Source organism: Taudactylus pleione, unplaced genomic scaffold (assembly GCF_031769625.1).
Source record: "Taudactylus pleione unplaced genomic scaffold, aTauple2 ptg000216l, whole genome shotgun sequence".
Taxonomy (NCBI): Eukaryota; Metazoa; Chordata; class Amphibia; order Anura; family Myobatrachidae; genus Taudactylus; species Taudactylus pleione.
This window is the reverse complement of record NW_028284618.1, coordinates 7,816,363-7,830,611: the sequence shown is the minus strand read 5'-3', so window position 1 is coordinate 7,830,611 and position 14,249 is coordinate 7,816,363. Positions and strand designations below refer to the sequence as shown.

The 14,249-nt window shown below is 49.4% G+C and overlaps 1 protein-coding gene across 3 annotated transcripts in view; it reads left to right on the top strand.

Annotated features, from left to right (window-relative positions):
* The window catches only part of DBF4 (DBF4-CDC7 kinase regulatory subunit), a 37,676-nt gene that overhangs the window by 20,534 nt on the left and 2,893 nt on the right, over window positions 1–14,249 (top strand). For all 3 annotated transcript variants that reach the window (XM_088478626.1, XM_088478627.1, XM_088478625.1), the window contains 5 exons: window positions 7,223–7,299; window positions 12,337–12,367; window positions 12,477–12,522; window positions 12,953–13,078; window positions 13,776–13,893. In XM_088478626.1, coding sequence (XP_088334752.1) covers window positions 7,223–7,299; window positions 12,337–12,367; window positions 12,477–12,522; window positions 12,953–13,078; window positions 13,776–13,893 — 398 coding nt within the window. The remainder of the gene's footprint in view (window positions 1–7,222; window positions 7,300–12,336; window positions 12,368–12,476; window positions 12,523–12,952; window positions 13,079–13,775; window positions 13,894–14,249) is intronic.

Below are 14,249 nucleotides of genomic sequence, written 5' to 3'. Positions count from 1 at the left end.
GTCCTGAAAGAGATGGTATCAGACTTTTTTTTAGGCAGTGTAATTTGTACAGTTCCATTTGCGTGGCCCAGACCAGCACATGACCAGCCAGTTCTTTAGACTCCCAAGGGGTAAATTTAATAAAGGCAATTTCTACTTCAGGGTCCATAGGGTATCCACAGGATACCTTGGGGTATAGGTGTGACGTCAGTCGCAGGGCACCAAAGAGTTAAGCTTTCAGCCTCCCAGGATGCACTAGGTCCCCCTCCTATACCCCGCCCCCGGGCCAAGGCACCTCAGTTTAGTTTGGTGCCCGGCCGGAGTCGGGTGCACCTGTTGGAGTGGGGGCTAGAAGAGCCCCTGAAGCTTATTCTTCATGCAGCTGTGGCTGCACATCTGGATGAACAGCATGGACAGTCAGTCCTGACGTCCATGCTGTCTTCCCTACACCCCGCCGGTACCAGAACGCCGGTACTGATCCGGGGATGCTGGTGGGCGTCTGGGGTCACAGCTAGCGGTGACCCCAGATGCTCCGGACCATGGCCGGATTCAAGGGGGACAGAGGTAAGCAGCGGGGTCCCGCGGTGGGTCCCCGCTGATCACATGGTCCTAAGTCCCCAGGCAGGGGGCTCCCTGGGGACTGGCTGCAGCGTGGAGCCAGGCGACCAACCTGCGCTTCCACTACCCCCTGGGACAGTGGACCGCAGCAGAGCGGTAGCGCTGCGGCGTCCCAGGGGTTAAATGCATGCCAGGGGAGCGCGCCTTCCCTGTCTCACAGCCGGCGCCTCCCCCGCTGCACACAGCCCTCTCTGCACTGTGCTGACTGGTCCTGTGTCAGCGCTCCTCCCCCAGGCCAGCCTCCTCTCTGCTCCTCGGCGGCCATCTTCTCCAGAACGCATGGTGAACGCTGCTGGAAGCGCTGGACGGAAGCATCGTGGTCTGGGTCCCCCCGCATACCTCTCCTCCGCTGTGGTCAGCTCTGTGTATGCAGCGCTGTGTCCTACCAGGCCCTGTGTCTGTGTAGTTGAGTGATCAGCGCTGTTAGTGCAGGAATTGTTATTTTTCTGCATTGTATGTGACTGTGCTAGCGCTGCTGCCTGTAACTTTTCTTCTCTAAACTGTCAGCTTTATTACTGTCCCTGTTCTTTCTGCTAAAGCCCTTGCGGTGCGGTGCTGCAGGGTGGTCTCTCGCCTATTTAATACTTAATTGGTGAGGGAGGTCACATACGTGGTGCCATCATGTCTGAAAGTGATTTTCCCCTCCGGCTACAGTGTACCACGTGCAAAGTACCGTTAGCGGAGGGGGAGGGTAGCGCGGAGGGCCTTTGCCGGCAGTGTTTGTCCATGGCGCGGCCTATTACGGTTACAGCACCGGTACAGGAGCCGCCCTGGGCTTGTTTCGCTCAGGCGTTAACAGCTTTAGTGGGCCAGTTAGCTCCGCAGCCCGCGTTTACTCCGATGGGTTTGTCCCAGCAGTCTGTGGTGTCGTCACCCATGCAGGGGTTCCCACGACAATTGGTGGTACCCCATAGTCTCCCTATTTCCCCGCTCCCGGGTTCTCAGGAGCCAGCGTGGGTTAACTCCCTGACGAGTTCTGTACAGCACTTGTCGGATGTGTTGCAAGGGGAGTCTGTGATGCGGTCTCATAAAAGGCCGGTGGCGTCTCTGTCCACTCCTTATGAGGATGACGAAGGGACGTCTGATGATGGGGAGATTCTAGATCCTTACGATCAGGAACCTCTCCATACTAAGGACGCTGATGCTAAGTCCAAAGTATATATTCCTGGACTTATTCGGGCGGTCCGCACAGCCTTGGTAATTGAGGACGAAGTTCCCCCAGCGGCTAAATCTAAGTATGCCTTTTTCAAAGATGTGAAGGGCGATGCCACAGTCTTTCCTCTTTCGGGTCAGTTGGTGGACCATTTAGAGGAGGCGTGGAAACAACCTGGCAAAAGATACCAGCCGCAGAGACGCCTGGCGGTGGCTTATCCGTTCGCGGATAATTATTTTGCGAAGTGGGAATCCCCTCCACAGGTGGATTCTCACGTGACCCGTCTTGTCCGTAGTGCCACATTGCCGATGCCATCCATGTCCTCCCTTAAGGATGCTACGGACCGCAAGGTAGAAATCTGCCTGAAGTCCGCTTATTCCCTTGCAGGGGGGGCAGCACGGCCGGCTATGGCCATTTGCTGGGTTGCCAGAGCGATGGAGCGCTGGGCGGATTCATTAGAGGCTTCTTTTGAATCCGACTGTCCGGCCGATCAGGCGGAGTTGATTGGCAATCTCCGTGATTCGGCCACCTACATCAACGAGGCGGCTCTAGACATTAGTACTCTGGTGTCTAGAATTTCTTCAGCAGCGGTAGCTGCTCGTCGCACCTTGTGGCTGCGATCCTGGAAGGCGGACGCAGATTCCAAGAAAGGTCTGGAAGCGTTGCCGTTTACCGGAGAAGTTCTCTTCGGTCCGGATCTGGATAAGATTGTGGCCACGCTGGCGGCAGCCAAATCTGCCTGTCTCCCGTCGGCCGCTGCTCCTTCTGGTTCGGGACCATCGTCCTTTCGGTCATCTAGGGCCCAGGGCAGGCCCAAACCACAGTCGTTTCCTCGACAGGCTGGCCCTAAGAAATCGGTCAAGCCCCGGAAGCAGGCATGGAGTACCAGACGTCCGGCCCCCAAGCCAGATGACAAGCCTGCGGCCTGACGGTCCGGGCCTCCCTTTTGGGGATCCCAGGGTGGGAGGCCGCCTGCTACAATTCGCCCAGTGTTGGTCGACCACTACGACAGACACTTGGGTTCTGGAGGTGGTTTCCCACGGATACGCCCTCTCCTTCCGGCACAGACCCCCGGCTCGCTTCTTCACCACGGGTCTCCCATCAGACCGGAACAAGGCTACGGAGCTGCGGAAGGTATTGCACACTATGCTCCAGGCTGGAGTTATAGTGGCGGTTCCATTCTCCCAGAGGGGCCAGGGTTTCTATTCAAATCTATTTTTGGTACAGAAACCCAATGGGTCATATCGTCCGATTCTCAACCTCAAAGCACTCAACAAGTCTTTGCGGGTCCCGAAGTTTCGGATGGAGACCCTACGGTCCATCATTCTGGCGCTGGAACCTGGGGACTACTTGGTGTCATTGGACATACAGGACGCTTACCTGCATGTCCCTATTCTTTGGCGCCATCAACAGTTCCTCAGGTTTGCAATCAGCAGCGACCACTTCCAGTTTCGGGCGTTACCTTTTGGCCTGGCAACAGCACCACGTGTTTTCACCAAGGTGATGGCGGTCATGGCGGCTTCTCTGCGGCTGCAGGGAGTCCGCATGTTGCCGTATTTGGACGACCTGTTATTGGTGGCAGGATCTCCAGAGCTCCTGTTACGCCACTTGGACCTGACCATTGCACTGCTGCAACGGCACGGCTGGCTAATCAACTGGCAGAAGTCCACTCTAATCCCGTCTCGGAGGATTCTGCATCTTGGAGCCTTATTGGACTCGGGACAGCAAAGGATCTTCGTGACGGAGGACAAGATCTCTGCTTTACAGTCAAGGGTGCGCAGTTGTCTGCACAGCCGCCGGGTGTCCTTACACTCGGCGATGAGGTTACTGGGCTCCATGGTGTCGGTGTTCGACATGGTGGAATACGCCCAGTTTCACTCCAGACCTCTGCAGCACCTGATCCTGTCCAAGTGGAACGGGCTGCCTCAGTCTCTGAAGTCCCAGATGATTGTGCTCACCCAGGAGGTTCGCCTGTCCCTTACGTGGTGGTTACAGACGACCCACCTCAACAAGGGACGTCCGTTCTGGGTTCCAAATTGGGTCCTGTTGACAACGGACGCCAGTCTTCGTGGCTGGGGAGCAGTTTCGGGTCCACACTTGTTCCAGGGCAGGTGGACGCCGACAGAAGCGGAGCTTCCAATAAATATCTTGGAACTCCGTGCGGTCTTCAATGCTCTCCAGCAGGCACAGCGGTTTCTCCAGGGTCGCCCGGTGCAGGTCCAGTCGGACAACGCTACCACCGTGGCCTACATAAACAGGCAAGGAGGAACTCGCAGTCGGGCGGCTCTCGTAGAGGTCTCTCGGATCCTGGTTTGGGCGGAGCGCAATCTTCCGGCCATATCAGCGGTCTTCATCCCGGGAGTGCTCAATTGGGAGGCGGACTTTCTAAGTCGCCAGGACGTTCATCCGGGGGAATGGTCCCTGCACCCGGACGTTTTTCAACTACTGGTGGACAGGTGGGGTCTTCCAGAAATCGACCTCATGGCGTCCCGGCACAACAACAAGTTGCCGGTGTACGGGTCTCGCACAAGAGACGAAGGGGCGTCTCTGGTGGATACTCTGTCCGTCCGGTGGACGTTCCGGTTCGCATACCTGTTCCCTCCGGTCTCCCTTCTTCCACGGGTAATCCGGAAATTCAAACAGGAAGGAGGGACGCTCCTGTTGATAGCTCCCGCGTGGCCCAGACGGCACTGGTTCTCAGACCTTCAGGGTCTGTCTGTGGACATTCCTCTGCGGTTGCCGCTACGACCGGACCTTCTGTCTCAGGGTCCTTGCCTTCACCCGGACCTGACTCGGCTGTCTTTGACGGCGTGGCTGTTGAGACGGCCATGCTGAGGTCCCGGGGGTTTTCCAGCTCTGTGGTGCGTACCATGTTACGAGCTCGGAAGCCGTCTTCCGCGAGGATATACCATCGCGTGTGGCATACGTTCTTCCAGTGGTGTCGACCGAGAGGTTATGCACCGCGGGAGTTTCGTCTGTCTCGGATTCTCGCCTTCCTGCAAGCGGGACTAGATCATGGGCTTCGCCTTGCTTCTTTTGAAGGTACAGGTTTCGGCCCTATCTGTCTGGTTTCACCGTAGGATTGCTACAATCCCGGATGTGCGCACCTTTATGCAGGGTGTTCTCCGCATTCAGCCGCCCTTTGTTCCACCTGTGGCGCCTTGGGATTTGGCTGTGGTCCTGATGGCTCTCCAAGGACCGCCGTTTGAACCACTGGGCTCAGTGGATCTTAAATGGCTAACAGCTAAGACTGTTTTCCTTCTGGCCATTGCTTCGGCCAGACGTGTTTCTGAGTTAGGGGCTCTTTCTTGTAGACCCCCTTTCTTGGTTTTTTATGGGAACAGGGCAGTGCTCCGCACTCGGCCCGAGTTTCTTCCCAAAGTTGTTTCCCAGTTTCATATTAACGAGGAAATAGTTGTTCCGGCCTTTAACTCACCGGGTCTTTCCGTGGGTGAGGCCTCTTTGGATGTTGTGCGGGCCTTAAGGACTTATGTTGACCGCACTTCTTCGTTTAGGAAGTCGGACGCTTTGTTTGTCCTCTTTGGCTTCCGTAAAAAGGGTTGGCCTGCTTCAAAGCAAACTTTGGCAGCCTGGATCCGTATGGCTATTTCTGAAGCTTATCTTCATGAAGGCCTACCGGTCCCTCCTTCTCTGAAGGCTCATTCCACTAGGTCTGTGGGTCCTTCGTGGGCAGCTCGACGTGGTGCCTCGGCAGTTCAGATCTGCAAGGCTGCTACGTGGTCTTCTGTCCATACCTTCGTGAGGTATTACAGGTTTGACACCTTCGCCTCTCAGGATGCTTCCTTCGGGCGGCGGATTCTCCTTTCTGCACAGGAGCGTCCCCACCCTTAAAGGATACTGCTTTGGGACATCCCCAAGGTATCCTGTGGATACCCTATGGACCCTGAAGTAGAAAATATGAGATATGGTAAGAACTTACCCTTGTTATCTCTATTTCTACGAAGTCCATAGGGTTCCACAGGACTCCCGCCCCGTCGCACCTGTGCTGCAGATGGGCTTTGCTCTGGTCACCGGTTTTCCGTCTCCCTCTGGTGAGAATGTGATTCTTGTATGTGTCCAGATCTTTGTTCTCTCTCTTCCTTCTCCTCCTCCGGCCTATGGCTTGGTAACTAACTGAGGTGCCTTGGCCCGGGGGCGGGGTATAGGAGGGGGACCTAGTGCATCCTGGGAGGCTGAAAGCTTAACTCTTTGGTGCCCTGCGACTGACGTCACACCTATACCCCAAGGTATCCTGTGGAACCCTATGGACTTCGTAGAAATAGAGATAACAAGGGTAAGTTCTTACCATATCTCATATTTTTTGATAAATTTTTAATTCTTTTTTTTTTTAGGGGCTAAATTGCACATTTACTAACTTTCAAAAAATCTATATAAATCATCTGTTAGTAAATGTGAGATTTAGCCCCTGAAACACCACATTGATTCAGATTGATCAAAATTTGACTTTATTCCATTAACCTCCAAGAGTGTGTATAACCTGTTCTCACAGATAGCAAGGCTTCCTCAGAGGTTTAGAGGGCAGTTTTGCGTCATTCTGGTAGCTAGAGACTTGCCAAGTTGGTCTTGTTTGTGTTTAAGACGCGATCACTTATGTATGGGCTGCTTTCATAATTTCTTCACTGGTTGGTCCAAAAACTACTGTTCCTGCAGGATCGCTTGAAAGTCAGTTTCAAACTTAGATTGCAGAGACCTGAAAATCTTCAACAAGCCGTTTTCGGTTAGAGAAAACTTGGCACACTTGGTGCAGACTTTTTTTTTTTTTTTCTTTCACAGTGATGCGTGTGTAAACTCAGTTTCCCCATCTCCCCTCTAAGCTTTCAGTTTTGATACAGTTAAAGTTCTTCACCTGGAGCCCATCTTCCTATTGGCTAAGTCCACAGAAGTTGGGTCGGAAGCTTTGGTTCCAATTTCCATTTAAATCCGGACATTGTGGTACTGGTCCTAGCATAGGAAGCATCTCCAGAAGAGCGCTCTTTAGATTCTAAGCATTCAGAATCTACGTCTATAAGACTTGGGAATTACACAGGACGGATGACCCTTTGGTTCTCTTACATGATGAACACAAGAGAGGCTGTCCAGTTCTATTCAGACAAATGCCATTGGATTGTTTTGGTAGCTGTTGCGTGCCATTAGTGTTGCTAATTCCGTAAACAAAGCCAAAAGGAAAGAAATCGACAAAGTATTCTGGTAAAGCAATTTAAAAAATATTGTGAAAAACTGGGTACACAATAAATATTTGTGCTAGACACGCATATAAAAACTCTAATCAACGTATATAAATCATACTCATGTTGTATTGTTCACTGTAATTGGGTTTCTCTGCACTAAGATTTGCATGATAAATCCCCTTGCAGAGATGGTTTTTAAAGTCTGCCAATTACTACTCACTGAAGGAAATGTACAACCTTTATTTACTAATATTCTGTGAAAATTGTTTTCTGTGTGTTTCAGAGGCAAAAATTTATATAGAACAAAAGAAGAAATCTCTGCAACCGGTTAAACAATCTGAGTCATCCGCCAAGCCCGTGGTAAATCTTGCTGCACATTTATACACTTTTTTTTTTTTTTTTTTGTATGTGTTATGGTAACTTGAATAAGTAAACACAAAACACTACTTTTATTTCATTGGCATTTTAATAGCTTTTTTAAGAGATCATACTATCCCTATATAAAACCTGGAAAAACGTGAGTTCATTATCTATCTATATAACTCCATCAATCTGAAATGCACCAGTCTGTATTAACGCACATTGTTTTGAGAGTGCTTAAGTACAAATCAGAGGTAAAATTTTAAGCTTTACAATAAACTATAACATAGAATATATAGTATACTTTGGGCACTTTAGCATAATTTTGGTTTTGGGAGTTTACCACCATATAAATTATATGCTGGGTTTCCATGGGATCTGTTTTTCTTCAGGGTCCATAGGGCTCCACAGGGCGACCTTGGGGTGTAGGTGGTAGTTGAGGACCGGGCAACACACATTTAAAGCTTTCAGTTCCAAGGATACATCGCTCCCGCCCCTGTGTCACCTCTGTTTCGGCGGTGCCCGGCCGGAGTTGGGTCACCATTCTGCAGTGTAATGCTTAGGCAGCCCAGTTAGATTTATTTTTATGATTATACTTAGTTTTCGTAGGTTTTCTGCTGAGCGTGTAGCAGCAGACTGTCCACAGGACGTCTGCGTTCCCGCTCCGTGCGCCGCAACGCCAGCTGCGGCTGGGGATATAGTCGGGTATCCCAGAGTCCTTGGTAGCCGGCCCCTTGGACGTACCCAGACTGCATCCCGGACACAAGGGGACAGGTAAGACTGGTCACCGCTTGTGATGACCCACGGATTGGCAGTCTGACCTCTGGGGACAGGGCTGAGAGTGTCCACAGTGATCAACTAGGCCACCAGGGTACATATGGAGTGGGAAACCAGCGTCCTGGTGGTTTAACAATCTGCATGGGGAGGTCAGCTTTCCCATTAAATCGGCCCTGCAGCTCAGGGAGCCATTTTTCTGAGGTCTCTCTTCCCTAAGTTGCACCCCTCCTCCGACCACGCCACCTCAGGTTTCTGGCGGCCATTTTCTCAGGTTCAGCCACAGCGCTCTCAGGGAAACGCTGGGTCCGGTCCCCCTACGTACCTCAACCTGGAGTCAGGTTATGTAGCGCTATAGCCTACCTGATGTTGAGTCTCTGACCACAGAATCTGTGTAGTTGATTGTAGTGCATTCTGCAGTTCTATGTGACTTATGCTAGTGCTGCCTGTCTGTATATTTCTCTATACTGTCAGCATATATCTTTCCCTTTTTTCCTTACTTTACCCTAACATACAGGTGTGTTCAGGGTTTTCCTGTGCCTCACATCTCTTGTATTTGTGAGGCTTGTCACATAGTTGGTTACTGCACTGTGCCATATTTGTGCTGTGCGCTCCTGCAGCTTGCCCAAGCATAAGACAGGATCAGTATATTGTGTTCGTTCTTGTATTCTACATACCTAGTGGTTGCATTATACCCAGTGCCATGTTGTGTGCTGTACTACTCTGCAGCTATGTCTAGTGAGGACAAGAGTAGCAAGCAACTGCACCCTTACAGCTATCATGCAAATTATGTGCTGCAGGCTTAAGTGAGGGTTTGATACAAGATGGGTTATGTGCTAAGTGTTATATCCCACCAAGCCCATCTAACCCCCTAACTCATGCACAAGAGTCCCCCTTGGCTTCCTTTTCTCAGGTGCTGGCTGCTATTGCAGACTGGCTGTAATTCCCCCTATAGGGTTGCCTTGTGGGTTGCCAAAACAGGTTCAGACTATACAGGTACCTCCTGTTCCCCCTCCATGGGTAGACTTATTTTCTAGCTCAGTACAGTCTGGTGGCTACCTCTACAGCCTTTCAAACTGTTGCAAGGTGAGAAGCCCCTACCCAGAAGCCCCTACCCAGTAAAAAGTCTAAGCATCCTGTGTTATCCTCACAGTCCACGCAGCTCTCAGATTCTGAGGTGTCATCTGAGGAGGTAGAAGATGCTGATCTCTCTTACACTGATTTCCCTCCGAGGGCGGAAGATAGTCAGTCAAAAATTAATATTCCTGCTTTGGTGCGAGCTGTTAGAGCCATCTTACTAATAGAAGATGACAAACCAGCCCCTAAATCAAAGCACAGACTGTGTAAACAACAAAGTGGCTTCAGCAGAGTTCCCTCTATTGGATCAACTAGCTGAACACATGGCAGCAGCCTGGCAGATGCCTGGTAAGAGGTTTCAGCCCCAAAAACGTCTGACCTCCTGTTATCCATTCCTGCTGCTCAAAATGGGAGACACCCCCCCCTGCATGGATTCCCATGTTACGCAATTAAGAGCGCTACTTTGCCTATAGAAAGGTTGAATCTTCAGGGGCTATTGCTCATCCGACCATGGCTTTTGCATGGGTGGCTAAAGCCAATAGAGAGCTGGGCTGACTCACTTGAACACTCTCTTCCCTCAGATGCATCTAGGTATCGGATGTCTTTTCATAGCTCACATACGAGGTGAAGCTTCCTACATTGGAGAAGCGACATTGGATACCAGTCTTCTAACTTCTAGAGTCTCATCCACGGCGGTGTCTGCTCGTCCTACCCTGTGGCTACGCTCATGAAAGGCCGATGCGGATTCTAAGAATGGCTTGGAAGTATTGCCCTACAACGGGGAAATCTTGTTTGGCCCAGACCTTGACAAGATTGTAACCACATTGGCATCAAAAACTTTATTGCTGCCTTCAGCGTTTACTATTACTACTACAAAGCCTCAGTCTACATCTTTTAGGTCCTTTTGTCCTCAAGGAAAGCCTAAAGATCAGTTCTTTCCCTGGCAGTCGGCTCCCTTGGGCCACCAAACCCAGGACCAAGCTGTACTGGACCACCAGATGCCCTGCTTCAAAATCCGAGGACAAGCCCTCAGCCTGAAGTGACGTGCCTCCCCCTAGGGTACCCCAGTGGGAGGCAGGCTTCTTCAGTTTGCCCAGTGCTGGTGCCAAACCACCACGGAAGCTTGGGTAAGAAGTGGTTTTTCACAGGTGTGCCCTCTCATCTCTTAAAAGGCCACGCCACCAATTTTTCTACAAAGGCCCTCTTTCAGACCCAAACAAGGTCCTGCAAATTTAGAAAGCCATAAAATCCTTGCTGCAAGCAGGGATAATTGTGCCAGTCCCGCTATCTCAGCGACGGACCGGTTATTTACTCTTTATGGTTCAGAAGCCGAATGGGTCCCATCGGCCTATCCGCAAACTCAAATCCCTGAACAAATTCCTCAAGGTACCCAGGTTCGAGATGGAAACCCTACGCTCTATCATCCTTGCTATGGAGCCTGGGCACTTTGTTATCTCTGGATATTCAGGACACTTACCTACATGTACCTATAGCGCCCTCTCATCAGCGATATCTCCGGTTTGCTATACTACAACACCACTTCCAAGGTATTTACCAAAATTATAGCCATCATGGTGGCCCACCTGCATAGTCGGGTGTCCGACTGCTACCATATCTGGATGACCGCCTGCTCTTAGCAGGATCCCCAGAGGTGCTTCAACGCCATCTGCAGCTAACCATCGCTTTCCTTCAAAAGCACGGATGGTTATTCAACTGGAAAATGTCCTCCCTGAATCCTTCACAAAGAATGGTTCATCTGGGAGCCCTGCTGGTTTCTAAGGATCAGAGAATCTTTCTGACATCAGACAAGATCTCCACACTTCAAATACGAGTATGCAGATTCCTGGATTGGACCTTGGACTCCGCCTTGCCTCATTGAAAGTTCATGTCTCTGCTCAATCCATTTGGTTCCAGTGTAGACTTGCTCCACTACCAGATGTCCACACCTTCCTCCAGGGTGTCCTCCGTATGCAACATCCCTTTGTCCCTCCAGTGGCTCCATGGGATTTGTCAGTAGTTCTCAGTGCCCTTCAGGGTCCTCCGTTTGAACCCCTGGAATCTGTGGAACTCAAGTGGCTCACAGCGAAGACTTTTTTTTTTTTTTTTTTCTTCTTTTGGCTATGACGTCTGCCAGAAGGGTGTCAGATTTAGGGGCGCTCTCCTGTCGCTCCCCATTTCTGATATTCCATCAGGACATGGCTGTGCTTCAAACTTGCCATGGTTTCCTTCCAACAGTTGTTACTCGTTTCCACATTAATGAGGAAATTTGTAGACCTTGTCTTTCAATCATCGGACCTATCGACAGGTGGGGCCTTGGATGTGGTCCGTTCTCTCAGGGTCTATGTGGACCATACCAGTTCTCTTCAGAAATCAGACTCCTTATTTGTGTTCTATGGATTTCACAAGAAGGGATGGCCAGCCAACAAACAGACATTGGCTAGATGGCTTTCGCATGACTATCTCACAGGCTTACACGCAGGCAGGCCTTCTTGTACCGGCTACTGTTACTGTTCATTCTACTCGTTCTGTGGGTCCCTCGTGGGCAGCTCACCGTGGCACCCTCAGCTGAACAGCTTTGTAAGGCAGCCACATGGTCCTCTGTCCATACCTTTCTGAGGTTCTATGTCTTCGATACATATGCCTCTCGGGATACTTCATTTGGAGCCGGACTCTCCTCTCAGCGCAGGAACGTCCCCACCCTTTGGGACATCCCCAAGAACTCCCTATGGACCCTGGAGAAGAAAATGAGTTAAGGTAAAACTTACCTTTTTGTTAACTTTCTTCAAAATCCATAGGGTCCGCAGGGCACCCACCCTGACGTACCTGGCTTCACATGGACTATGTTTCTGGTCACCGGTTTCCAGTCTCCTCCTACGTGAGAGTGTTATTCCTGTGTGTACCAGTCTTCCTTCTCTCTTCTCCTCCGGCCTTTGACTTGTCACGAACTGAGGTGCCTTGGGTGTGGGGTATCGGGGGAGGGACCGATTCATCCTAGGAACTGAAAACTTTAACAGCGTGGTGCCGGGTAACTCAACCACCAACTACACACCAAGGTCTCCCTGTGGACCCTATGGACTTTGAAGAAAGAGAGTTAACAAATATAAGTTATACCATAACTCTTATTAAACCCTTTTTTGTATTCAGAGGTTTTTTTTTTTTTTACAATATTAAATATTTTTACTGCAGGTCAAACGGCCAGTACGACGCAAAGTAAAAGGTCAGTGCTTTTATGTTTTTATAAATATTTTGCTCTGATAAGTGTTTAAAAAAACTGCACATAGTTTTAGATGGTCAAATTATTTTTTATTTATTTTGTTTTCTTTTAGCACAGAAATTATCGAGTCCATTTATCAAGGTGGAAGATAGCAGCTGGTGCGTGTTTATCACATATTCCCGCAATGTCACTCTAACGTGTGTACATGTATTGTCACTTTCACAGATTCCACCAGTTTAGTAAACCGATATGTTTAAGCCGCAATCCCACATTTTTTATTTAATCTTTTTTTTTCCCCCATTTACCACAACTTTTTTTTTTTCTTAGCTGTCCTTAACAGGACATGGCTAAGAGGGCGCATTACAAAGCTCCTCTGCATTTTGTGACTGATTGCCAAAGTAGCCAGTGACACTGCAGAATGTTAAATCAATGATGGCTTTTCTTAGAAGTAAACCACATAAGACATACTGACAATCAACATTCCCTTGAAGTATCTTAGCACTTTCAGTCTCCTGTAGGTTTCATTAATCGTACAGTGCAGTACGGCGCTATTACAGTATAAGACAAACCTCATATCTTCCTTTGCAGCCAGTACAGACCCCTCTATCTGGTGTTGCCATACTTCCGGTCTTTTCAGTCGCCCATCTCTAAGCCGTGCCATTCGGTGGATAAGAAAGCTGTTGTTGCTCCTAAAGTGGCAGACAATAAACAAAGGTTGGTTATTGGATTTCAATACACTGCTTTTCTTTGAAAAAAAAAAAAAAATAGATATCTGTAAATGGCTCTAATGCAGAGGTTCTCAAACTCGGTCCTCAGGACCCCACACAGGTCACATTTTGCAGGTCACTGAGCAGGTGCACAGGTGTATTCATTACTCACTGACACATTTTAATCCACAGATGGCGCTAATTTCACCTGTGATTCTGTGAGGAGACCTGGAAAACACTGTTTGGGGTCCCGAGGACCGAGTTAAGGAACCTGTGCTCTAATGTAATATTTTGCTGCTGACCGTGTGTCATCTGTGAGGTGTACCGTCCCTAAAGAAATACTATTCTTTCACGTGTATCCCAGCCCACCAGACTCCCGATGAAAGGATATATCGGGCAGCCATACACAATGCACGATCCAGTGTACAACCGCGCGATATACCTTTCCATCCTGCAGTCGTCGGCGACATCATCCATCTGACGTGCAGCACATCAGTTGGGGCGACATCCATGAATGCGCTATTGAGTGTACACACCCTGAGCTATATCTATATCGCTCCGATCCACATCTGAACGATATATGGTCCAATATATCATCTGACGTGTTCCCGGCTTTTTCCGTAAAAGTGTTTGGTTTTAGGTTAATGGGATTTAGCTGGCATAAAAATAGATGCATTGTATTCATTATTTTTCTCTGTCTTCAGTGTCAATAAGACTTGGCATGGGCAGGACGGTGGAAATAATTTGCACTTTAAAGTGAAGGAGGAGAAAAAGCGCGGATACTGCGAGTGCTGCCTTCAGAAATATGATGACCTGGACGCTGTAAGTACTGTGTGATGTATTCTTACTGCCTTATGATAGTAGGTAGTCATAAACAAGGAAAGAACCGTGTATTAAGGAGCAAGGGATGATCTGGGGATTTTCCCAGCTATTACTGTCGTCTTCCAGGCAGGATCTCTGTCTGCAGCATGGATCAGGGAAATGCAGTAAATGTTTGTTCCCTTTGGTAGATCGGATTACAACTTGTCTCCCTTATGATCCATTATTAAATTTTATTTAATTATTTTTTTTCACATCTCTTTACTATACTTTTGATGCACCGAGGTACTTTTCCATTTAAACAAAATGTGTCATGGGGACATTAACTTAACTCTGGTGTAGTGACCATAATAAAATTG